A 26,508-nucleotide genomic window follows, 5' to 3' on the forward strand; every position below is an offset into this window, starting at 1 on the left:
CTGCTCGTTGCAGGCTGAATTGCACCAGGCATGATCAATAGAGCACAGAAAAGTATTTGAATCGAAGACAAAAAATATTTGAACCCTGGTATGTTACAGTGTCAGTGCTCATTCAGTATTTGCAGTTTCTGGAGTCAGTTACAGTGTCAAAGCCTTGTCTGTATGTACAGACTCTGGGGTCTGTCAGTGTCAGACCCTTGACAGTATGTACAGACTCTGGAGTCAGTTACAGTGTCAGAGCCTTGTCAGTATGTACAGACTCTGGAGTCAGTTACAGTGTCAGAGCCTTGTCAGTATGTACAGACTCTGGAGTCAGTTACAGTGTCAGAGCCTTGTCAGTATGTACAGACTCTGGAGTCAGTTACAGTGTCAGAGCCTTGTCAGTATGTACAGACTCTGGAGTCAGTTACAGTGTCAGAGCCTTGTCAGTATGTACAGACTCTGGAGTCAGTTACAGTGTCAGTGCTGCCAGAATCCACAGCAGGAGACAGTACAGTCAGTCAGTGCCCACAGTAGTGTCTGTGGCTCTAGAGCATGGTCTCTCTGTGGCAGTGGTCAGTGTCATGTCTGTGGGCTCTAGAGCGTGGTCTCTCTGTGGCGGTGGTCAGTGTTGGTGTTGTGTCTGTGGCTCTAGAGGGTGGTCTCTCTTCTCTGGTCTCTGTGGCGGTGGTCAGTGTCGTGTCTGTGGTTCTAGAGCATGGTCTCTCTTCTCTGGTCTCTGTGGCGGTGGCCAGTGTCGTGTCTGTGGCTCTAGAGCGTGGTCTCTCTTCTCCGGTCTCTGTGGCAGTGGTCAGTGTCGTGTCTGTGGTTCTAGAGCGTGGTCTCTCCGCTCCGGTCTCTGCGGCGGTGGTCGGAGTCGGTGTCGTCGTAGCTGGAGTCCATCTCGATCTTGAGCTGGGGCATGGGGCAGGACATGCCTTGGGACAGGGGCGTGGCCGGGGAGGGGGGGCAGGAGATCTTCAGGTGCAGGGTGATGCTGGGGATGGCGGCCAGAACAGGGCGACTGTCAGTGCACATTCACCCCGGCACATTTCACAGAGATTAAATAAAAAAAGCTCATCGTCGGTCGTGGAGGTCGATATTACATCAACTGATGGGCCAGAAATTACTTTTTTACTTTGGTAAATCGATGAGGACAACACTGATTTATTGGAAAAATGTACACGTCCTGACTCCACATTGATCAGTACCTTGCAGCCACGTCACAGGTCAACAAATCGTTTAGGGGTTATCAGTGATCTAACCAAATACATTTTTACAGTGACATTTCTGGTCACATTCAAGTCATTCATCCAGAAAGCCACTGTAACATAGCTGTAAGATGTTTGTCCTCACAGAAAATAAACTGACAGATTGGAAGTGGTGAAACCTTATGATGTGTGCTTGTTTATTACTTAAGGCAACCGGTAAGCTACAGATTTCCAGCCTTCTAATATTAATTATACTCAAAGATGAATTCAAGTTAAATGGTAATGGAATCGTGAATGGTGCATAGTTCAAGTAAAAAGAGTCTCAGCTGTGTGTATCTGTGCCTGTGTTTGTGTTTGTAACTGACGGGCTGGGAGCAAACACCCATAACAGGATGGCTGTAATACACTGGCACTGCGCTGTTTGAACACACAGTACCTGCGGTCTGCGTCCAAAGCACCGGGGGAGCAGTTGGAGTAGGGACGGATCTTCTCCTGCTTAAACTTGCAGCAAAAACAGAAACAAACAAACAAAAAAAAAAGGTATGGAGTAGCAAAGGAGAGATAAAAAGGAGAAGTATGGTTTGGAGAGATTAAGAACAATTTTAACACTCCAGTTGGTGGCAGCAGGCACCTTCAGAAAGGAGCTGCATCTGATTTGTTGGGACATGACTTTTCTTTTTTTGTTTAACCACAAAATGATTAGAATCCGTGCTCACAATGTACAGCAGTGTTTTAGAAAGTGCTGCGCTGTTCTTCTGTGACGTTTGTACTCTCGAATATTTTCCCTGTAGATTTAGTCTAGTGCACACACTTCTGGGATTCAGTTTGTGTGGATCGGGTAGAGGAGAGTGTACTCGCATTCAGAAACTCACAGGTAGAGTAGAGGAGAGTACTCACATTCAGAGGCTCACAGGTAGGGTAGAGGAGAGGGTACTCACATTCAGAGACTCACAGGTAGGGTAGTGCCCATGGAGTAGGTCTGGGGGGTTGGGCTAATACAGTTAAATACTGACTCATTTTTACAGGGGATGGAATGGGGACCTTACTAATGGGAGAAAGAAAAGCATTGCTAGCATTGAGAATGCAAAGACAAATACAGTTTATATAAGCAGACGTGATTGGTGGAGGCGGGACCAGGACAATGATGATTGACAGCAGGGACAGCGAATGGAAATGGTTGATGGCTTCTCCTGTAGAATGCAAGGGGGAAACAGACAGACATACAACGTGGAGCGTAACGGAGACATTCACAGAGCCCGCAGGCTGGCATGTTCCCTGATATCCATACAAAAGAAAGGCCCGTGAAAAAGGCCTAAATTGGAACATCAGGATTCTGCAAGTGAAATACGAGAGGCGGGACAGACACCACGGGTCAGATGCAGGGCCAGGCCAGGCCAGGCCAGGCAGCCGCAGCATTAAGCATTCAGAGCAGAGGCGACCCGGCCAAGTGGAGCAGCAGGGAAACGGGAGAAAGCGCAACGTGGGAGAGGAGGAGACGCGTCCAGAAGCTGCTCGGGGGCTAGTTGTTACGCCAGAAAAGGATCCTTCACAGCGTCCGGCGTCGTCCCTCACCTCCTCCTCGCCGTCCTCCCCGCCTTTGGGCTTCTTCTCTTTTTTCTTCTTTTCTTTTTCTTCATCTTTCTTTTTGTCCTTCTCCGGGAGGATGTCGTCCATCCAGGCCAGGTCGTGCTGAGAAAACACCCTGTCCAGCATTTTCCGCACCCCCATCAGTCCCAGGATCTGAGGCAGGGACAGCGGGAGAGGGAAAGCGTCACATTATCAAGGGGTATGGGAAGGAATGACTAGAGATGATGAGAGATCATATTGTTAACTTTCACTTTAAAAATACGTATGTAAAATATGCATAATCTCACATTAGCACAATTAGTATATCTGTAATCTGTCAGCACCATTGGTGACATAACAAACCAACTGCCTATTTGCGGTTATTGAAGAAGTCATATTAGGCTTCCAAAGAATGACACTTTCCAAAGGAAAGTGTTGCCACATTCATTCATAGCACATTCAGTTTGTTTTGCATTCTGATGATTGATATGAATTCATTAATTGAAGCTCCTGACCTGCATCAACACGATTGTATGCATTGCACTGCTGCCACACAATTGGCTGATTAGATAATCGCATGAATAAGTAGGTATATATATACTTAAAAAAAAAAAAAAAAAAAACTTCTTGAGACAGACTTATTTTTCATCGTTTTTTTTTTTTGCAGTGCAGCGCCAACGCTGGTACCATGACAGGGAAGACGATGGCGGCCACAGTGGACTTGAGGATCCAGAGCACGGCCAGGCAGACGACCTGCACCAGGGTGAAGAGGTGCACCCGGCGCAGGGGGACGTGCCGCAGGTACGAGTAGTCCGGCTGGTGCTTGGCTGGCATCATGTAGAGCTTGATCCTGTCCCAGAACTGCCCAAAACATGCAGACGCGCGGGGCTCACGCATTAATGGCCACGCATTCGCCTTTCTTCCAAAGAAAATGTTATGCGGTCGAATGGAAAAAAAAGTATTGGGACAGTATTGTCTTAAAAAAGTCACAATGTCTGCATTTTTTATGAACAGGCGTTGAACTAGATTACCACAATGCCATTCGGTGAGTCATGCCCCCCTATTTCAAGTCACTGTCACGCATCACACCCCCCCCCCCCCCCCCCCCACTGTAAAGTTCTGTCTCGTATTCATAGACGCACTGTGAAGACTCAATTTCTGCTTACCTTCTTAGAATCTTGCTGCACTGCTAGGCAATTTTATTTCCTTTAAAACCCCATGACCTAAAAAGAACCCCATCTGTCCAACTGCATAATACAAATAAAACAAATGTTTGGTGTTCTTCTATTCATTCTCTCGCTCCCTCTCTCCCTTCCTCTCTCCCTCTCTCTCTGTTACCCCCCACACACACACACACACACACACACTGCACCTGGATGCCACTGAGAGAGGCCACGCCCATATAGAGGAAGACTCCATAGAGGACCGGCATGGGGATAAACTATGGATAGAAGAGGGAGAGAAACGCAACTCAGCCTTTCTTTCAAATTACAAACCCTCACATACGTAGAAGCACAAAACCTTCCACAATGACTGTTGCTTTTGCTGCAACAAACACTTATTTGGCTGCTGTCGGATTGGAGTGAGTATTAGTTTATATTTCTCTGGCACAAGCTCTGTTAATCTCTCCTTTATTCATTCAGGCAAATCATTTTAAGCTTGAATAAATCCAATGTCTATTGATTTCAAAAAAGTGATATTTTCTTTGTTTCCTCTCCTACTTATCCTCATATTCTATTCCCTCCTTTTTTCTTCCCTTATTTTCTTTCCTTCCCTCGCCGCCCCTTTGCCCTCTCATCTGCGTTTGAACAGTCGCTCCAACAATCTTCGATGTTTAAGTTACAATACACTACTATAATTAATCTTCTATGAATGTTGTTTTGTTAGTTATTACCAGAATTGGGTCACTTCTATGTCAATTCAAAGAATGAACGGAAAACTGCCCATGTTCGATGAAGACTTTATTTCATGAATTGAAGTCCACTGAATGTGTTTGAATTGGTTTTAACTGAACTGGAACCGACCCCCATCTCTGCTTGTGTCAATATGTCAGTCTCACCTGTAATATAGGTGCGAGGAAGATGGAGACTCCTGTTAGCACAAACACCAATATCCCTGTCAGTCTCTGCTCCCTGCATGTGGAGAAAGGGACAAAAGGACAGGGCATGGTGTAGACAGATCTCCCTTTATACTCCCATTTTAATCAATCCTTTACATTGCGTTACATTACATTGAATTATAGTCTGCAGATGAAGTCATGTACAGTAAGTGCATACGAAGGTCACTGGAACAAGTACAAACGCAGGTCAGATAAACTACATTTCTCATAAAGTAGCAGCTATTCATAGCCAGGAACACCAAGAAGTCTAGCTCACGAAGTAAAGCTTTGCCTACGTCAATAAAGCAATGGTTAAGTATTAAGGCAGAAGTGAGGTATGATTGCCAGTGATTTGATAAAAGAGCTACAACAACAAGATGAAGATACAAGTGCATCCTCTATTTCGCCCCATGTAGAGGTCCTCATAGAGGTTAGAATAGCAGAGACTGACCATCTTCAAGCACAGACCTATGACCCACCTCTTCAAACCCCTCCCTACCTCCCTGCAATCTCTAATCGAATGTTAGCTGTTATTTTTAGTTCTTACAATTGTCGTGCTTAATTATTACTAGGGTTTTGTTTGCTCGGATGGTTTCATTTCTATTTTCATTTGGCTATGCACACTGTTGTTCCTACATAAGTGTATACGATATTATTCCCAGTGTTGTGTATCCTAAGACGGCTCATAGATCTCATAATCTACAAGGCCCACGTCCTTACTTTGTTGTATTCTTAGCACTTGAAACTGTACTTCCCTCTAGGGTCTTTCAGCGCATTTGTGCCTGGTTATGGGGTTTGCACTTGTACTATTGTACGTCGCTCTGGATAAGATCTTCTGCCAAATGCCAGTAATGTAATGTAATGTAATGTAATGTAATATAATGTCTGACGGCCTCCCGTCTCTCACCGGACTCCCAGGAACTGTGGCTGCTCCCCGGGGGCGCTGGACTCGCTCTCCATCCTGAGCGAGTCGATGTGGGCGATGGAGATGACGGTGGCCGCCACGTACCACGGTAATCCCATGAAGGAGCAGCCTGCGATCAGGATCCCGACCCAGAACAGGTCCAGGTGGTACCCGCAGCCCTTCTGATGTGGAGAGAGGGGGGGGGGGGAACAACGACATCGCGCTGCGTTGTTTCATATGCGGCCTCAAGCCAAACATGACTGGCCAATAATGGTCAAATAACAAACACAACAAAATGGCCGCCTCAAAGGTCTCAAATGCCAAGGTGATAAAAATAAAAGAAATAATTTCAACAATGCTTGGTTAAATAAAATTTTACAGGTTTTGTAGAGTGCTGGGAATACATGAGAGATGTTAAAAGAGAGCAAGTATGGTATTAGAAATGTTTGTCCAAGTTTCACTGGTGTCCCCAGAACATTTCAAGAGCTGGCAGACATTATTACGGAGTTGTTGGTGCTGACTAAGAACAGCTTCAACACCAGTGAGGCACCTTGAGTTTGTTTTCTTTGCGGTTGACAATGACGGCGCTGATCTGCTGGTCCATGAAGATGAGGATGGTGGCGAGCAGGGCGGGCACAAAGCTGGCCAGGTACATCCACCAGGGGTTCTTCCCAAATGGAGTCACCACCCAGCCCCGGTCCGGACGCGTTGGCTGCAGAGGATGGTCATAAAGAGGAACTTTTAGGATAACCCAGTGGTTACAGTGTACGCCAGATAAACACACACTTGCATGGTACCCTGACATAGCATGGACAAGCAGCTGTACATGTACAGTAAATGGTGAATGGTTGGAATTTATATAGCGCCTTTATCCAAAGCGCTGTACAATTGATGCTTCTCAGTCACACATTCACACACCAACGGTGATTGGCTGCCATGCAAGGCACCAACCAGCTCGTAAGGAGCAATATGGGGGTTAGGTATCTTGCTCACTTCGACACACTCAGGGCGGGATCAAACCAGCAACCCTCCGACTGCCAGACGACTGCTCGTACTTCCTGAGTCAATGTTGCCCCCAGTAGGAGTTAGAGACAGGCATACGAAAGCACCCGCACACCTTAAACTCAGAAGGCACGATGAGTTTGGCAGCACACACCTTAAACTCAGAAGGCACAATGAGCTTGGGGGTCTTCAGCCCCATGTACATGTCCAGACCCACAAACGTCATGATGGACATGAAGATGGAGAAGTCGCTGATGAGCTTCCGGAGCTGCGAGGTGCAGGAACGTAAACAATGCAAACCAAGAGAGAGAGAGAAGCAAGAAAAGACGGAAGAAAATGTTACATTAAGAAACATCTCACCCCACGGAAAAAGGTATGTTTCAAGCCCCAGATAAGTTTCGTTTATCAAGTATTGTGTTGCTTTCCAATGATTTCTCCACATATACCTGGACCTTCAACAGCTTAAATGATACTTAACTGTGTCAAGTTAAGCAAGTAGTCCAGTCTCCTTGCATATTTCTCCACTTTATCCAGACCGGGGGGAAAGCAGAGAGTTACGTACAGAGATGGGCCCACAGTGAAGAAAGTACCACGGTGGGAACCCCATCTACACAGGGATTTGTATATGGATTTGGGAACTGCTGCTCACTGGATTTTCTTTGTTCTTTGCAAACTCTAGAGACTAGTGTGCATGAAAATCCCAGGAGATCAGCAGTTTCTGAGAAACTCAAACCACCCTTTCTGCCACCAACAATCATTCCACAGTCAAAGTCACTTAGATCACATTTTTCCCCATTCTGATGGTTGATGTGAACATTAACTGAAGCTCCTGACCCGTATCTACATGATTGTATGCATTGCACTGCTGCCTCAAAATCGGCCGATTAGAATAAGTAGGTGTAATAAAGTTCCTAATAACGTGCTCACTGAGTGTATACTCCGCTCTCCACACTGGGCCTACCTTTGTCGGGAAGTAGCGGGTGAACTTGAACTTCTTGAGCGAGACGGCCATGGAGTAGGTGCCGAAGAAGAGGATGAAGGACATGAGGGCCAGGTCAGGGACGAAGCCGCAGGATTTCCCCACGAGGGAGCCCCCGGACGTCAGGCAGTCCTTGTTACCGAGCTGGGTCCAGTCCGGGGCGGTTGCGTTCGACTGCGGAAACAAGAGTGGGGTGGACCAAAAACATCCGAGCAGGATGAGGGACCCTTGGCCCCGAAAGAGGCGAAGAGAAAAGGGAATGTCGAGGAAGCGGGCAAGTGACCAGAGCTAGACCTCGACCAGAGCACTAAAAAAAGGGAGGGAGGTGGGGGAGGTGGGGGCCGTGGTGGCGCACAGCTAAAGTAACGGACCTTGATGCAGGCGTCAGTTCGTTACAGTTGACACACTGAGGACCGGGGTTCGATTCCCGGTCCTGTCAAAATCTGAGTTTGGCCGGCTCACATGGAGCAGCAAAATTAGCTCACTGCTCCAAGGGAGGGACTCAGCGGGGACTAGTAGGATCGCTGCATGCACGCACCCCGGTCGCCTTGGAATTACGGTCACAGGCTGTGAGACGAGACTGCTTGAAGAAGGCGTGTTGTTCTCCCTCTGGGCCGCTGAAGGGATGGGGGCGTAACACTAATTGGATTAGATAGGGTACAATTGCCTACCAAATTGGGAGAAAAAAGGGAAAAATTGAAAAAAAAAAGAAAAAAAGGGAGAGAGAATGGGAGCCTACAACAGAAAGCTCCTTTGGATGTAAATGGTTGCCATTTATATAGCGCCTTTATCCAAAGTGCTGTACAATTGATGCTTCTCATTCACCCATTCATACACACCAATTGACTGCCATGCAAAGCGCCAACCAGCTCGTCAGGAGCATTTGGGGGTTAGGCGTCTTGCTCAGGGACACTTCAACACGGCCCAGGCGGGGGATCGAACCGGCGACCCTCCGACTGCCAGACAACTGCTCTTACTGCCTGAGCCATGTCACCCCATGTAGAGGTAAGTACCAGTTGTGCAATGAATATCAACCATGGAAATATCTACCGCACCGCTCCTCTTGCCGTAGATCAGCCTGTGGGGACTGAGGTGGTCCAGTGTTTCTAACGCAGACAAACACAGTGGCATTGCCACTTACCGTGGAGAGACTGGTGCTGTTGTCCGGGACGACCGAAGCTGAAACGTCGAAGATCGTCCGAGCGACTGTTCAAACGCAGGTGAGAGGGCAAAGGGGCGGCGAGGGAAGGAAAGAAAATAAGGGAAGGAAAAAGAAGAGAAAAGAATATGATGATGTGCAGAATAAGGAGGAGAGAAAACAAACAAAACATCACTTTTTTAAAATCAATACACATTTTTTCTGAAGGTATACAAGGATTTATTCAAGCTTAAAATGATTTGCCTGAATAAATAAAGGAGAAATTAACCGTGCTCATGCTAGAGAAATATAAACTGATACTCACTCCGATCCGACAGCAGCCAAATAAGTGTTTGTTGCAGCAAAAGCAAACATGGCAGAAAGCAGTTATAATGGTGAAATATCCAAATACACAGTGCTGAAATATTGTCAAATTGGCCAACACATATAATGTACTGATGACTAAGCTGTACAGTGCTGAACGCATACCTCATGTGGGGTCAGCCCCATAAATACTGTTTCTAATCTAGAGACTAGGGAACACGCAGAGGCGGAAAGCCCAGGGGTTCGAAGGTCCTGCCCCGCGTTTCTTCCACCCACAAACTCAGCCAGCTGTTTTCACTAATTAGCTCCACCTCCTGGGTGAAGAATTGAGCAAATGAGCAAATCCAGGAAGGGGGAGACATTCACTTTCTGGGTTTTACACCTCTGGGAAGTGGCTGCACTTAAACAATGGCACTGATGTTGTGCGCCACACCTCTGTTGTGACAGTGACCCTAGTTATGTCTCACCATACTAACCTATAGTCCTACACTGAGTGTAGCACACACCACAACTTACTGTAGTACCCTAAATTCTCAAATTGCTCCAGGCAAGCTCCAGCCACACCCATTTTATGAGGTTTTCTGATTGAATGGGTGGCAGAGGTGTAGCACAAAATGTTAGTCCCTGTGTACATGCGCCACTTTAAAATTGTAGACCATAGCAAACTTTAGTCCAGGCCTTTTTGGCCCCCCCTCCCCACCTTGCCGTGGGTGGTTAGTTCCAGTATCCCCCCCCACTGTGATGATGCGTGGAGCAGCAGTGAGCTGACCGAGTAAGTTTTGCTCCAGACCCAAACACAAACACAAAGTTTAGCACACATCTGTGAGCGTATGACAGGTAGCTCCGGTCTGCCTAGACCACTCCGGTCTGCCAGCTCTGGTCGCCTTATGGTTCCTGGCGGTCGAGCTGCACGTTCACGCCTGTTTTCCGTTCTGGTTTCCTCAGTGGTGGAATGACTTGCCTACCACTGTCAGAACAGCAGAATCCCTCCCCCTATTTCGACGCAGACTCAAAACCCACCTTCTCAAACTCTATCGTCGGCCAAATGACAAAAATGTAAATGTAAATGTAGCTCCGGTCCGTTTCGGGTTAATCAAGCCCCGCTTCAACGTCACGGCCCGTGAACGCACCACGTCAAACCCCAAAGTCGCGACAAGTCGGACTGACCTGGGTCTGGTGGCAGGCACTCGCACTTGTAGAAGGTCACGTAGTCGGGCTTGAAGTCGGAGTTGATGGGGTAGTACGCGAAGGCGGCCAGCATCTTCTTCAGCGCGTCGGAGATGAAGATGAAGGAGATGAGGCTGGAGAAGCCCTCCTCGGTGAAGCGCGTGATGTACTTGATTATGTAGCTGGCGTCCGTGGCGACCAGGAGCAGGCACTGGATGCAGGAGTGCAGTCCGATCCACAAGCGCAGCTCCATGTAATCCAGGCCGTTGCTCCTGGAGAGGGACAGACGGACACTCTGACGCAACGTGGAGACGCAACACAACGTGGAGACGCTGCAGACGCAACACAGGAATAATGGAGACACCAACGGCACTTCATATCATGAATGTCTGATTGTACCGACCTTAAATATTTGCCTCTTTGAAGTCAAATATAACCTAAGGAAGTGAATCATCGATATTGCATCTGTGAGCTGTATCCCTGTATCCCTAATCCTAACCCTTTCTATACCAACTTTAGATCAGAAATAATAGTAACACCTTGTTATTTAGCTGGTGCTTTTATCCAAAGCTAAGCAGGGGACAATCCCCCCTGGAGCAATGTGGGGTTAAGGGCCTTGCTCAAGGGCCCAACAGCTGTGTGGGTCTTATCAAGGCTACACCGGGGCTTGAACCACCAACCTTCCAAGTCCCAGTCATGGAGCTTAGCCACTAGGCTACAAGCTGCCACAGCATCACATTCTCTTTAAAAAAAGTCCACATAAAATCAATGGTTAAACAGTTATATGGCTGTTCTCATGACAACCAGTCGTGAGCCGTTTGCCCGAATCCCTTAAGGCTTCAACCCTGGACTTGCCATAAATGCCAGCAGTTCTAAAAAACCTATTTCATAATGTCAGAATCTCCTGAAAACGTTCGGAAAGTGCCTCTTGGACTCTTTTTTTTTTGCCTCTTTTTAATAAAAGAAAATCTTTTTTTAACCTGAACCAGCCTTTGATCTACCGCGCATCTACAGAGTGGCCCAGAGTTTAGCCAACCACTCTATTAGAGTACAGCAGAAGCAAGGCGGACGTGATGAGGATGAACTAAGAGAATGTGAAATACAAGTTCCACAAAACGATTTTTTTAGCCACCGTTAATATGCAAAATGCCAGGACAGCCCGGACAGCGGTCGCCAGCGGTAGTCTGGCAGGTGAGTGTTCTTGGCTTCCGCCATTTTATCACTGCGATCCGCTCGCCCTGCCATCGGCCCACGCGTGCTCACTTGCTGAACTCGTACAGCAGCTTCTCGAAGACGAGGATGGGTCCCGTGGAGCTGAGGATGACGAGTGGCTGGCCCCCGAACAGGCAGAAGATCGTCCCCGTGAGGGCAGTGCCCAGGAAGCTCTCCATCACGCCCTGCGGAAGAGGCGGAGGCAGCCTGTCAATCCTGCCCGCACCCAGGAAAGTAAATGCTGAATGGTAAATGGTTGGAATTTATGTAGCGCCTTTATCCAAAGCGCTGTACAATTGATGCTTTCTCATTCACCCATTCATACACACACTCACACACCAATGGTGATTGGCTGCCATGCAAGGCACCAACCAGCTCGTCAGGTGCATTTTGGGGGTTAGGTGTCTTGCTCAGGGACACTTTGATGCACCCAGGGTGGGATTGAACTGGCAGCCAGACGACTGCCAGACGACTGCTCTTACTGTCTGAGCCATGTCACCCCACAGCAAGTTGCTCCAGATGTTTCAAAGAAACTTAAATTCTCACTAGTTCTTTTATGTGATTGTAATCCTATGTTTTGGAGCTTCGTTGACGTTGAAATAAGATTTAGTTTTTTGTTCAATTGTTTCAAAAACAGGCAGTTTGATCTAGGCCAGGAAAGCACCAAGGGGCTTTTCAGAAAACCTCATTCTTTGTTATGATTCAACATGTTACAGTCACTTAATAAATTATATTTAATCTTCCTGTTCATCATATCATCATCAGTGGTAAACAACAGTATACAGTCATAAGGAGGGTATGGGGTGAGTGTGTAGGCCCTAGAGAACTGGACTTACATGACATTACATTACACTATATTACATTAATGGAATTTGGCAGACACTCTTAACCAGAGTGACGTACAACAAAGTGCAAAGTGCATACCCATAACCAGGGATAAGTGCGCTGAAATACCCTAGAGGCAAGTACAATTTCAACTGCTAACAGTACAACGAAGATAAGGACTAGGGCCTATTTGATCATCGGAGTTTTTGAATTTCATAAATCTATTTAAAAATACCACACCGCGGTAATCTACGGTATTATAGTACCGCACAACTACCGACGCACCTGGTAGTTTTCCGTTGCGTCACCCAGCAGGCCCCCGAAGGTGATGGCGTTGGTGATGCAGCCCAGGTAAATGAACAGAACGGCAGATACGGACTGGATGTGCAGGCCGTCGTAGAAGTCGCTGGGAAACCATGGCAACTTCCGTTTCAGGTCCAGGATCAGCCCTCCGCAGAACCTGCAGTGCATTGTGGGAAAGGTGCCCCCCTTTTTCAAATGGAAATGCTGTTACATACGCCCCCAAAGCAGGTCGGGGGTGGGCAGCACCTGCTACGCTTAACCTGGGCTGCCATGCTGTTGCCTGTGAGTTGAACATTTAATTAATAACCTGCACTCTTGACTGCAATTGAAGTAACTCTCAAAATCATAATAAATAGGCTATTTAAAGTAAATACACTTGTAGGAGTACAGAGAATGAAGCATTACATTACATTACGATTGTGTAGCAGGCTCTCTCATTCAGAGAGACATACATAAGTCTTCCCCGAGCTCTTGGACCATTGGACCCCTCTAACTGGACCCCTGCCCTGAGGTCATGTACTGCTGCAGCCCGCTCCTCTCCAGGGTCATGTCCACGCATCCACACATCCCACAGGCTCACCCCCTCCCTCTGAACTGCACACTCTACATCCCACAGGCTCACCCCCTCCCTCTGAACTGCACACTCTACACCCAACACAGACTCACCCCCTCCCTCTGAACTGCACACTCTACATCCCACAGACTCACCCCCTCCCTCTGAACTGCACACTCTACATCCCACAGACTCACCCCCTCCCTCTGAACTGCACACTCTACACCCAACACAGACTCACCCCCTCCCTCTGAACTGCACACTCTACACCCAACACAGACTCACCCCCTCCCTCTGAACTGCACACTCTACATCCCACAGACTCACCCCCTCCCTCTGAACTGCACACTCTACATCCTACAGACTCACCACCTCCCCTCTGAACTGCACACTCTACATCCTGGAGCTACAGACTCACCCCCCCCCCCCCCCCCCCCCTCTGAACTGTACACTCCACATCCTGGAGCTACAGACTCACCCCCTCCCCTCTGAACTGCAGAATCTACATCCCTCCATGTGTACTTTCTAGATTACCAGCCAGCTCAATACCTGAACTGTTGCCATCTTAACCTGTAGGCCAGCGGAGGATGGGCATCCCCCTATAGCCGGGTTCCTCTCAACATTTCTTCCCATCGTTATTTCTCGCTACTGTTTGAGGGTTTTTCTCCTGCTATGGAGTCGTTTATCTCATATGCTCTTTGGGGACTCAGGTTCTGATATTTCCCATGATTCTTCCCTTCTGTAAAGTGTCTTTGTGACAACCCACTGTGGAAAAAGCGCTATACAAATAAAATTTAATTGAACTGAAGTGGAGAAGATCAGTGAAACTCCCAGGAATACACAGCTGCAATATCACCGAGAAGGCACAGCGGCCCAATAACGATAATCAATAACTGGAATGTCACCTCAACAGATAACGATTTGTATTGTACCACTTCACACAGCTATGACTATAACATTATTCGAAGGGGAAATCCAAACAGGGAAAGAGGGTAAGAAAAGTTGTCTCGAGGTTGTCAGGGGATGCAACGTCAGGAGAGGCGAGCCCTCAGTCTGCTTCAGACGCACTGCTGCAAACACCTGCACGCTGCACGAACCCGAACAACCGTGAATTATACGCAGCGACAGCCGAGGAGAGCCTTCCATGTTGACATTTTGTTGCATCATTAAAACTCGCACAGCATTTAACACAGTGCGCGCAGTCATCCCCCTGTCTTTTACCGCTGCGCTCCGCGCTCCCGGCACCTGTGAAATTGCTGGATGTTGCAAACAGAAAACGTTCTCGGAGGAGCTCTCGCCCAACCTCACGCTCAACCCCGTCCCGGTAATGAGAATAACGGTTAGTTCAGCACTTCTCCAGCCCCCGGTGCTGAACGCGCTACGGAGACATTTTAATACCCGATGAAACGACACGGTGAAGCGGGCAAATGCGCACGCCGTGAAAACGCACGGCGCGTACGTGGAGGAAAGCCGCAGTTCTTTCCGGAACGTTCAGCTGCCTACCTCCCGGTGTAGGCCAGCTCCTCTCCCGGCTCGTGAGCGACGGGCATCTCCTCGTCCTCAGAGACCCGCCCACCGCTGCCTGCAGCCCCGTTCATCTGGCCCAGCTCCTGCAGAGAGAAGATGGTCTTCCTGCGCAGACAGACGGGGGGCGACATTGGCTCAGGTGGTAAGAGCACTCGTCTGGCAGTCAGGGAAAACATGTAAATGCTACACAGACACGGGGAGAACATGCAGACTCCACACAGACACGGGGAGAACATGCAGACTCCACACAGACACGGGGAGAACATGCAGACTCCACACAGACACAGGGAGAACATGCAGACTCCACACAGACACGGGGAGAACATGCAGGCTCCACACAGACACAGGGAGAACATGTAAACTCCACACAGACACGGGGAGAACATGTAAACTCCACACAGACACGGGGAAAACATGCAAACTCCACACAGACACGGGGAGAACATGTAAACTCCACACAGACACAGGGAAAACATGTAAACTCCACACAGACACGGGGAGAACATGCAAATACCACACAGACACGGGGAGAACATGCAAACTCCACACAGACACGGGGAGAACATGCAGACTCCACACAGACACGGGGAGAACATGCAAACTCCACACAGACACGGGGAGAACATGCAGACTCCACACAGACACAGGGAGAACATGTAAACTCCACACAGACACGGGGAAAACATGCAAACTTCACACAGACACGGGGAGAACATGTAAACTCCACACAGAAAGGCCTCAGTCGGGATTATATATTATTGGCATTTGGCCTTTTTTTGGGATTCAAACCCAGGACCTCCTTGCAGGGAGGCTACAGTGCTATCCAGTGCATGGCTGTGCTGAAATGCTGAGGCTAAGTGCTAGTCCATGTCTTATACTTCTGTGCAATATCCAATAAGTGACCAATTTAGTTATTACATCCACTACTGAATCCGAGAACAAATCATATTATTTTTTTTAAAGGATTTTTTGCTCTCAAAGAGGCGTTCAGGCTGTCACCAGTGCTTGTACAGATAAGAGGAAATTAAATTACTAAATAAATAAATAAATAGTCCATTTATGTTTTGATTTTTTCTTGATTTATTCACTTATTTTCCTCTATTTGTACAGGAGCCAATGACAGCTTGAGTGCCGCAGCGAGACATCTTGGGTGCTGTTTTGCAGTTATTTTGTCTCTGAGCACATTAAAATCATCAAAAAGCCTTCTTGAAACATCTGCGCTTTTTTTCTTTTTTTGTTGTTGTCGGTGAGAACGGTAACTGTGCTGGCAACAGTCACCCAGTGTTTCATGTGCGTTCCGCGCCCTCAGTCCTACCTCTTGTCTGCGGAGAGGACCTTCTTGGGGGGCTCGATGCGGATGTTGGGGTCCCACTCCCCCGGGGGCAGCACTATGACCTGGTTGAGGAACTCATCGATCCCGGCGATCAGGTCTTCGCGGTCCCGCGCCTTGTAGGCCACGTCACTGAAGAGCTGGAAGGAGAGGGAACGCACGGATGGAGGTCAAGGACTACGCAAAGAGATATTTAACTTTTTGTTTTTGTTTCTCTTATGTTTTGTTTTTGTATAGACTAAACCTAGTAGTGAAAGGGTTATCGTGTAAAAAGGGTAGGTGTAATAACATTACATTACATTACGTGGCATTTAGCAGACGCTCTTATCCAGAGCGACGTACAACAAAGTGCAAATCAATCACAAGAACGAGTGCAAAAGTAGACCTGAGAGGACAGTACAGTTCCGAGTCCTAGTGTAAACATACAGAAATTCAGAACCCTTGAAGAGTACAATCAACATTCAAACTAGCATACCACTGTTGGCAGCTGGAATACAACAGCCAATAAAAACAACAATACCTATACAAGTAACAATATCTATACATAAGTGCCATTACGGTCTAAGGCTAATCACAGTGATTGTGAGTTGGGGAGGGAAAGGTGTGGGAAAGGTGTGGGAAAGGGAAAGGGAAAGGGAAAGCTAAAGCTTCAGCCTACACCTTTTCCGTCAATATTGCTATTCATTTATTTCTATGTGCATTCATTCTGTAAAAATTGTTAATAAGGACCAAAATAAATGACTACTACTACTACTACTACTACGATCGTAAGTACTATTGTCATCGTAAGGTCCACACTGTAGCTGTCACTCGTAACTCATACTGTACACGGGACAGGTATGGTCACCGGTCCAGAAGGCAGGGCAGGACACAGACGGGCACTTACGTCATCCACCATGAGCGTGGCGATGGCTCGGCCAATCTCGTTGTAAGACTTGGCCCTCCCAGGGGGACCCAGCAGCATGAATAAAAACCTGAGTGTGGGTGGGATCAGGGTCAGGGAAGACCTGCTTGTAACAGGATTTTGAACCTAGAAGTTCCCTTACGGCAGTGGTTCCCTGCGCTGTTGCTAATTAGCTAATTAGTGGAAGCAAGGTGTGCCAAATTAGGGTTGAAATGAATTCCTACAGGATGGTAGCTCTCCCGGAACAGGTTGGGAACCATTGCTTTACAGAAAATGAGTACAATTTGTCAAGCTAATGCCTCAAAATACAGTACGGGGAATATCACTGTGAGGATTGCAATGTACACTGCTGTGAAATATGTGTCTTTATACATTTTTAAAGATATCCACATACATTATGTGCAATATATTGAATTGTCTTGTATTCATAACGGGAGATGTGTAACCAGCACACACAGTGGTGGGGTCATGTTCACCCAGGCGGGAGACTGACCTGGTGGGCACGGGCACTTCGGTCAGCCCCCCCAGTGTGGTGGCCTGGTCCAATCGCACGAAGGCCACGAAGGGCTTATCCAGGAAGTCCACCTCGCCCACCAGCACGTTGGAGGCCTCGGCGTCAGGGGGAATCTTCTTCATGAACTTGTTCTTCAGCTGAGGAGGAGCGGGGAGCGGGGAAGACGGCGGCAGAGCGGGGCATTAAAGAAAAGCAATATCCCATCCATCCATCCATCCATCCATCCATTATCTGAACCCTCTTATCCTGATCAGGGTCGCAGGGGGGCTGGAGCCTATCCCAGCATACATTGGGCGAAAGGCAGGAATACACCCTGGACAGGTCGCCAGTCCATCACAGGGCACACACACCATTCACTCACACACTCATGCCTACGGGCAATTTTAGACTCTCCAATCGGCCTAACCTGCATGTCTTTGGACTGTGGGAGGAAACCGGAGTACCCGGAGGAAACCCACGCAGACACAGGGAGAACATGCAAACTCCACACAGAGAGGCCTTGGCCAACGGGGATAGTGCTACCCACTGCGCCATCCGTGCCGCCACCAAAAGCAATATTGAGTAGAAACAAAAAAAACTAGGACGTGTGTTTGTCTCGGCCATTTGATAATCCATCAATCTCCGGTTCTTTATTGGCTCAGCAAAGTGCTACAAAACAGCCGAAGGGGAACTGGAGGGTAGGTTATGAAGAACGCTATGACGGCTACAGCTACTTTCTGCCCCACTGACAATGGATGGGAAGTTCACAAAAGCAACGTGGTTATTATCTATTCAGTAGATGACTATAATGAGAGACTGTATTGATTTTATTTAGCAGACATGGCGGTGAGACAAATTACAGGCAGACAAAGCAGCTTTTCTCCATAAATGAGATTACATTGTGCTCTCAACCCTCAAGACAGGGACTGTGTTCTTGCAAAAAAAACACATATTTTCCTGAACGTCTGCGCGCGATTTAACTATTTATTAGACTGCCGCTTCCTCCCCACGAGCCGCGTTCACCTCAGTGCGCGCCCCACACGTTCGGCAGTGAGACAACAGCACTGAATCCAGCAGACACTGGTCTGAGCGACGCTGAAATGGCATCCACCATCAACATCAATTATAACCTTGTCATTATCTGATCACGGAGAGCAGGTGTGTGGAATTAATTGCCGCTGGATTGCACTGGTTAATTGTTTTGGCTGCTGCAGAGATTCTGGAGCGCAGCACTTAAACTAGCCCAGCACACTGCAGATGTTCTGGAAGACACTGGGGAGAGAGATCGCTCTCATACAGATAGCCAGGCGACTGTAATATCAAGTGGAAATGGCTCTATGTGATTATTCCTTAACCTACAGTTAAAACTACACGTTTGGCAGCTGTGTTTCTACTGGATATTATATGGGAGTAGCACTGAGACAATTAAATGAGTAAATAAGTATTACTTGGAGCCCTTAGAACAAATGTGTTCCACTGCTGTGGACTGCTAGTCATAGTCAGGAAATAATTCATCTTAAGGCCCGGACACACCAAACTGACGGTCGGCCGTCGGACGTCGGTGGCGCCCTGTCGGCCAAGTCTTTCCGGTGTGTCATGCCGTCGGCATGTTTTGGAGGGCTCCCCGGAGCCCCCGGAGCCGTCGATGAGAGAGAGCTCTCTGATTGGCTGTCCAGCTAGCGAATCAGTGCATGAGAAGAGAAACGGAAGCGACGAAAGCAAGCCATTCCAAAGTTACTATCACTACCAGACATAATTTTCGATTAGTATTACTAAATAGCGAGAGAACAAGGAAATTGCTGCAAACTGTTTGTTGCGAGCGAGACAATGGCTGCTTCTAGGTCCAACGCAATGCAAACGCATTCCCCGGTCTTCCGGTTTCCATTTTTTGAAAGACAAATACAGACTACCGCCACCTGCTGGTGTGGAGAGTTATTACCTCTCACGCAGGCGCAGAACGTACGTGCAACTCGGCCGTCGGCGGACCGTCGTTGCGGTGTGTTCGGCACAGCCAACATTAACGACGCGTATCGACGCGAGGCGATCTTTGTCGGCGCTCCGCGGCCGACCGTCGGTTTGGTGTGTCCGGGCCTTTAGGGCCCAAGTCACTCCTGAGGCCAGCACTTTGCCGAATTGCCTGATGTGTGTGTACGTACGTATGTATGTATGAATACACCTATGAATATTCATAGATACATTATACACACACACACACACACACAAGGCATAATATACCTCTGTGTGCACTACTTGGCTGTTTGAGAGGGGGGTTGGGGAGGAGTCTAGAGTCACCTGGTCCTCGCTGGGTGTGTCTGCGATGTCATTCATGCTCCGACTCTGGGCGTGGCCTGGAACACAGGGCACAGTCCTCAGCCAATCACATTCCACAGAAACCTTTCGGTTCAAGCCACTGCTGATGCTGGTTAATGTTAATGTTTAAAGATATGATATCGGGTAAATATAGATTGGGATTGGCAGATCCCACGCCAGGCTTACAGCGAGTGATTCTCATTTCATGGTGTCAACACAAATCTTTCAAGACATTGAAAGAAAGGAAAGGAAAAAGAAACAGTCAATACTGGAGAGAGAGAGAGAGAGAACAACATGAGAGTGAATGAATGAGTTTTTTTTTACTGTTTTTTCTTTGTCAGTGCATGGTGTACTTCATGCCATTACAGCACCTTGAAATTGAAAACTGAATTGAGAGAGAGAGAGAGAGAGGGACAGAAAGAGAAAGGGAGAGAGAGGGAGAGAGAGATAGAGTGAGAGGGAAAGAGAGAGGAGAGAGAGAGGGAGAGGGACAGAAAGAGAGGGAGATGGAAAGAGAGAGAGGGAAAGGGACAGAAAGAGAGAAAGGGAGAGAGAGATAGAGTGAGAGGGAAAGAGAGAGGAGAGAGAGAGAGGGAGAGGGACAGAAAGAGAGGGAGATGGAGAGAGAGAGAGGGAGAGGGACAGAAAGAGAGAAAGGGAGAGAGAAGGAAAGAGAGGGAGATAGAGGGAGAGGGAAAGAGAGGGAGATGGAGAGAGAGGGAGAGGAAGAGGGAGAGAAAGAGAGAGGGGGAGAGAGATAGAGAGAGAGAGGGAGAGAGAGATGGAAAGAAAGGGAGGGGGAGAGAACGGGAGAGAGATAGAGAGAGAGATGCAGACTCACGCAGACGGCCATAGCCCCCGCCCTGCTTCATGTGCAGGTCCTCGGAGGATCGGTTGTACCCCGCCCCAACGCCGGGGCTCACGCTCTGACTGCGGCCTGCCAGAGGGAGGGCAGGAGGGCAGGAGGGCAGGAGGGGGAGAGAGAGGGGCAACAGAAGTTAATAAACACAGAACAGCTGACGCATGATGAGATATACGCAGCTCAGAACAGAATTAAAATGGAGGAAGGGAGGAGGGTAAAATGAGCAAACAGAAACAGGAAAAAGTTAGAAAAGGAATGAGCGAGATAAGAGTGAGAAAGTTAGGACAGCAGTTTAATTGACTGAGTCTCTGGGCCAAACGCAAGCCCCGTTGTCTGCGTTGAGCGCATAATCGATACGGCTGACTGAGTAACAGAATTAACACCCGAGGTTTGATCTATGGCTCATTTGGTGTCGTGGGCTAATTGCAGTGCATTTTAAATGCTAAATGGTAGGCATTTGTATAGCGCCTTTATCCAAAGCGCTGTACAATTTATGCTTCTCATTCACCCATTCATACACACACGCACACACACTCACACCAACAGCGATTGGCTGCCGTGCAAGGCACCAACCAGCTCGTCAGAAGCATTTGGGGGGGGGTTAGGTGTCTGGCTCAGGGGCACTTCTACACACCCAGGGTGGAATCAAACCGGCAACCCTCCAACTGCCAGACGACTGCTCTTACCGCCTGAGCCAGTGTCGCCCAGTTTACAACTCCATGAGCCCCGCCTTGCCACAGTGACAGACAGACTGGTCTCGGCAGGTAGGGGGCGTGCAGGTGACGGGCCAGGGGCGAACAGCACTCACTGGAGCCGGACGGCTTGCCCATGTCGGCCAGGGAGCGGTGGATGGGCTTCTTGGTCTGGTGCCGGTGTTTCCTGAGCAGAACGTACGCTATCTTCTCTCTGGACTCCGGCTCCAGCAGGCCCTCCTCCACCTGCCTCTCGATGACGTCGTCTGGGGGGGGCGGATACAGATGCTACAATCTTGCTATTCGCCGATCGCTCACTTAGAACGAGCGTTCCGGGGTATCCCACGTGACGCTTCCTTCGCGTCAGCTTAGGAGTGGCGCTCATTGAACGTGGCGTAACCTTACAGTGCAAGACAAGAGATCAGCATTCACAAGACTGGGCGTCGTGACCATCGGTCGACCTCAGCAACTACATATTATGTCCTCATACTCACAGACTGTACACACATCATTGCATACTCTCGTACTCTACCAGTCAGAGACTGGACACACATCATTACATACTCTCATACTCTACCAGTCAGAGACTGGACACACATCATTGCATACTCTCATACTCTACCAGTCAGAGACTGGACACACATCATTGCATACTCTCATACTCTACCAGTCAGAGACTGGACACACATCATTGCATACTCTCATACTCTACCAGTCACAGACTGGACACACATCATTGCATACTCTCATACTCTACCAGTCAGAGACTGGACACACATCATTGCATACTCTCATACTCTACCAGTCAGAGACTGGACACACATCATTACATACTCTCATACTCTACCAGTCAGAGACTGGACACACATCATTACATACTCTCATACTCTACCAGTCACAGACTGTACACACATCATTACATACTCCCATACTCTACCAGTCAGAGACTGGACACCCATCATTGCATACTCTCATACTCTACCAGTCAGAGACTGTACACACATCATTGCATACTCCCATACTCTACCAGTCACAGACTGTACACACATCATTGCATACTCCCGTACTCTACCAGTCACAGACTGTACACAAATCATTGCATACTCCCATACTCTACCAGTCAGAGACTGGACACACATCATTACATACTCTCACACTCTACCAGTCAGAGACTGGACACACATCATTGCATACTCTCATACTCTACCAGTCAGAGACTGGACACACATCATTGCATACTCCCGTACTCTACCAGTCACAGACTGTACACAAATCATTGCATACTCCCATACTCTACCAGTCAGAGACTGGACACACATCATTACATACTCTCATACTCTACCAGTCAGAGACTGGACACACATCATTACATACTCTCATACTCTACCAGTCACAGACTGGACACACATCATTGCATACTCTCACACTCTGATGTAAAAACATATAATGAAGTGACCATGAGCAGCAGCGACAGAGCTGGGGGCCAGCACCGCCAGGCCAGCAGTTACACGGGCAGCATCGGCACTAACAGCACGGGGGGACAGCTGATCCAGAGCATAAACACACAGAGACACGTCCGTTAAACAAAACGCAGTGTTTGGACTGAATGAAATAGCCAGGCTCGGTCATGGGGAATGGGGGTGAGCCGAGGTGACATGTGATGAGGATGTAAGATATACTTCAGTGAACCCCGTGGGGTAATGTCTGCATTTGACCCCCTTACTGAGCGGGCAGCCACAGTGCAGTGCCCGGGGGCCAGCTCTGAGGCCTGTGCCTTGGTCAAGGGCAACGGCAGGAGTGCACCTGAACATGTCTTTCCGTGTGGGAGAAAAACCCAAGCAGACATGGGCAGAACTCCACACAAGCTCCACACGGAGAGGGTCTGTCTGGGATTCAAACCCGGAACCTCCTTCCTGCGAGGCAACAGTGCAAATCACTACACTACCGTGTAGTTGTGGATGTGATGCTTTGACTTGTGGAAGAACCAATGCACTTGTAAGTCGCTTTGGATTAAAAGCGTCTGCCAAATGACTAAAATGTAAAATGTAATGTAAATGTACCGTGCCACCTATGACCCGTGATTCTACCCCCCCCCATATGACTCACCCACTATTTGGGGCAGGGAGTAGCTCTCCAGGTCCAGCAGCACCGTGCCCTCCTGCAGACAGGTGCGCAGCTCAAACAGGCTGTGCAGGGACAGGGTCGACACGTGGGGCTTGCTCCACCTCTCCCCGCCCTCCTCCACCTTCTCCTCGAACTTCACCCACCTGTGGAGTCAGGGACAGGGAGGGCGAGGGTCGGGTCGACGTGGGTTAAAGAGCACAGCGTTCTGTTTTCAGCAAAACGTCCCATTCCAACGCTTTCAGGGGAACGGCTTCCCTTTAAAGACCTCTTTTATTGGGGATTTCCATAAGGGGTGTCTCCGTCTCTGAAGGGTTGCTGAGGCATATGCTGTTATAGCTCTTACACTGCAGAAGCAGTGTGGCTAACTTGTTCTGGGACCACACTTAGACATGCTTTCATTGATTGGATGTGAAGTGTGCACCTGCATGTGTCTTGCATGGGTATGTGTGTGTGTGTGTGTGTGTGTGTGAGAGAGAGTGTGTGTGTACTGTATATGTAAGCGTGTATATGTGAGTGTGTGTGTGTGTGTGTGTACTGTATATGTGTGTGTGTCGCCAGTCTCTCCTGGTGGCATTCTCCTCCGCTGTCACTGCCGCCAAAGCAAAATACTATCAAAAGCAAATTCAGAAATCCACTTCTAACCCCCGGAAACTGTTCTCTATTTTCTCCTCTCTCCTCAACGCACCGCCTCCTCCACCTCAGTCCTCCTTCGCTGCTGATGACTTTGCAGATTTTTTCGATGAGAAGGTCACAGTCATCCGCAGATCCTTTACAACCACCGCCACCCTCACTGTGCCCTTCCCCCCCTCTAGGCCCATCCCTTCCTTTTCCACTTTCTCCCCCCTTACAGACTCTGATGTTTCTCAACTCCTGCTCTCCCACCGCCCTACAACCTGTGCCCTTGACCCTATCCCCTCTTCTCTTCTCCAAACTATCACACCTGACATTCTCCCATTTGTCACCTCCCTTGTCAACTCCTCCCTGTCTTCTGGCTGTTTTCCAGCATCCTCCAAGAGGGCCCACATCACTCCGCTGCTAAAAAAGCCTACTCTGGATCCCTCCATCATCCAGAACTACCGCCCGGTATCTCTTCTTCCTCTTCTTTCTAAAACCATAGAATGAGCCGCTTCTACTCAACTTTCTTCTTTCTTTTCTAACAACAACCTGCTAGACCCCCATCAGTCTGGCTTCAGATCGGGCCACTCGACAGAGACCGCGCTCCTCTCCGTCAGTGAATCTCTCTGTGCCGCACGAGCAGCCTCCCTCTCCTCTCTCCTCGTTCCCACCATCTGATACACAGGTTTCAGCCCGTATCTCTGCTTGCCTGAGTGACATCCAGAGCTGGATGGACAACCACCATCTAAAGTTTAACCCAGGTAAGACTGAAATGATATTCATCCCTGCTAATACCTCTCCCCATCTGGATCTCTCCATTTCCCTCGGGGATACCACACTTACGCCATCACCCAGTGCAAGGAACCTCGGCGTGGTGATGGACAGCAGACCTTTCCGAGAACATTGCGGCGGTGACCGGGTCACCCCCTACTCGACCCAGCTCCTGGTCCAAGCGATGGTTCTGTCCCGCCCGCAATTCCCTCTTGGCTGGCCTCCCAGCGTCCGCCATCAGACACCTCCAACTTATCCAGAATGCAGCAGCTCGTCTGGTCTTCAACCTTCCCAAATACTCACACGTCACCCCCCTGCTTACTTCCCTCCACTGGCTGCCTGTCATGGCTCGCATCAAATTCAAAACATTGGTGCTCGCCTTCCAAGCAGTTAAGGGGTCTTCCCCAGCTTACCTCCAAAAAATCATCAGACCCTACACCCCTGCCAGACCTCTTTGTTCAGCCTCCACAGGCCGCTTGGCACCTCCCCCTCTCCGAACCTTCACTTCACGCTCACGACTACTGTCTGTTCTGGCTCCACGGTGGTGGAACGAACTCCCCATTTAGGTCAGAACTGTAGAATCTCTCCCCACCTTGAAGCGCAAACTGAAGACACACCTCTTCAACAGGCACCTCTCCCCGTCCCTCCCTACCTCCCTGTGAACCTTAATTGTTGTCTTTGTGATTTACTTTGTGTATCGGTATTTTTAGTTGGCTAGGTAAGCAGTGTTTGGATAGTTTGGTCACTTTTGCTTTGTTGTTTGTTTGTTTATTAAAAAAAAGAAGAAAAAAATAAAATAAAATTCAAATAGGCCCTGGTCCTTATCTTTGTTGTACAGGTAGCAGTTGAAATTGTACTTCCCTCTAGGGTCTTTCAGCACACCTGGTTATGGGTATGCACTTTGTTGTACATCGCTCTGGATAAGAGCGTCTGCCAAATGCCATTAATGTAATGTAATGTAAATGTGTGTGTGTGTGTGTGTGTGTATAATATGTGTGTGTGTGTGTGTAATGTGTGTGTGTGTATAATGTGTGTGTGTAATGTGTGTGTGTGTGTGTGTGTGTGTAATGTGTGTGTGTGTGTGTGTGTAATGTGTGTGTGTGTGTGTGTGTGTGTGCGTAATGTGTGTGTGTGTGTGTGTGTGTGTAATGTGTGTGTGTGTGTATGTGTGAGTGTGTGTGTGTGTGTGTGTGTGTAATGTGTGTGTGTGTGTGTGTGTAATGTGTGTGTGTGTGTAATGTGTGTGTGTGTGTGTGTGTGTGTGGGTAATGTGTGTGTGTGTGTGTGTGTGTGTGTGTGTGGGGGTAATGTGTGTGTGTGTGTGTGTGTGTGGGGGTAATGTGTGTGTGTGTGTGTGTGTGTGTACTGGTACTGTACCTAGCAGACTCCTTCCACTCCAGCCCGTCTGCCTCGTGCTGCAGTGTGTCCATCTCGGTGAAGAGTGTGGGCGTGGGCTCATCATCCTCATCACACAGGATGTAGCGTAGCCGCTCTGCTGCCGGGGACACTGACACACACACACACACACACATCACACACACACGCACACACACACACACATTACACACACATTACACACACACACACACACACACATTACACACACATTACACACACAC

General features: G+C 48.5%; 1 protein-coding gene across 1 annotated transcript; it reads right to left on the reverse strand.

Annotated features, from left to right (window-relative positions):
• Positions 1-321: 321 nt before the first annotated feature.
• On the reverse strand, positions 322-26,334 carry slc4a5a (solute carrier family 4 member 5a). The gene is made up of 23 exons (XM_061259746.1): positions 26,267-26,334; positions 23,486-23,646; positions 21,496-21,645; positions 20,667-20,762; positions 19,808-19,863; positions 17,516-17,673; positions 17,005-17,092; positions 16,104-16,258; positions 14,765-14,893; positions 12,691-12,865; positions 11,632-11,765; positions 10,369-10,640; positions 8,881-8,945; positions 7,722-7,913; positions 6,915-7,028; positions 6,309-6,470; positions 5,762-5,940; positions 4,816-4,888; positions 4,129-4,197; positions 3,444-3,617; positions 2,763-2,930; positions 1,627-1,685; positions 322-976 (listed from the first exon to the last, which is right to left on the reverse strand). The coding sequence occupies exons 1-23, from the start codon at positions 26,317-26,319 to the stop codon at positions 811-813; spliced, it is 3,048 nt and encodes a 1,015-aa protein (XP_061115730.1). The 5' UTR covers positions 26,320-26,334; the 3' UTR covers positions 322-810.
• Between the last annotated feature and the right edge of the window lie 174 nt (positions 26,335-26,508).

This window comes from Conger conger, chromosome 11 (genome assembly GCF_963514075.1).
Source record: "Conger conger chromosome 11, fConCon1.1, whole genome shotgun sequence".
Lineage (NCBI taxonomy): Eukaryota > Metazoa > Chordata > Actinopteri > Anguilliformes > Congridae > Conger > Conger conger.

What these genes read in the sequence shown, in the direction of transcription:
- slc4a5a (XM_061259746.1), bottom strand. Translation starts at nt 26,319, where the DNA reads ATGGACACACTGCAGCACGAGGCAGACGGGCTGGAGTGGAAGGAGTCT. An exon ending in ACACACCCAGCGAGGACCAG is followed by an intron (nt 17,674 to 19,807) that starts GTGACTCTAGAC and finishes GCTCCTCCTCAG; the next exon opens with CTGAAGAACAAGTTCATGAA. An exon ending in CTGCTGTACGAGTTCAGCAA is followed by an intron (nt 10,641 to 11,631) that starts GTGAGCACGCGT and finishes GTCCCTCTCCAG; the next exon opens with GAGCAACGGCCTGGATTACA.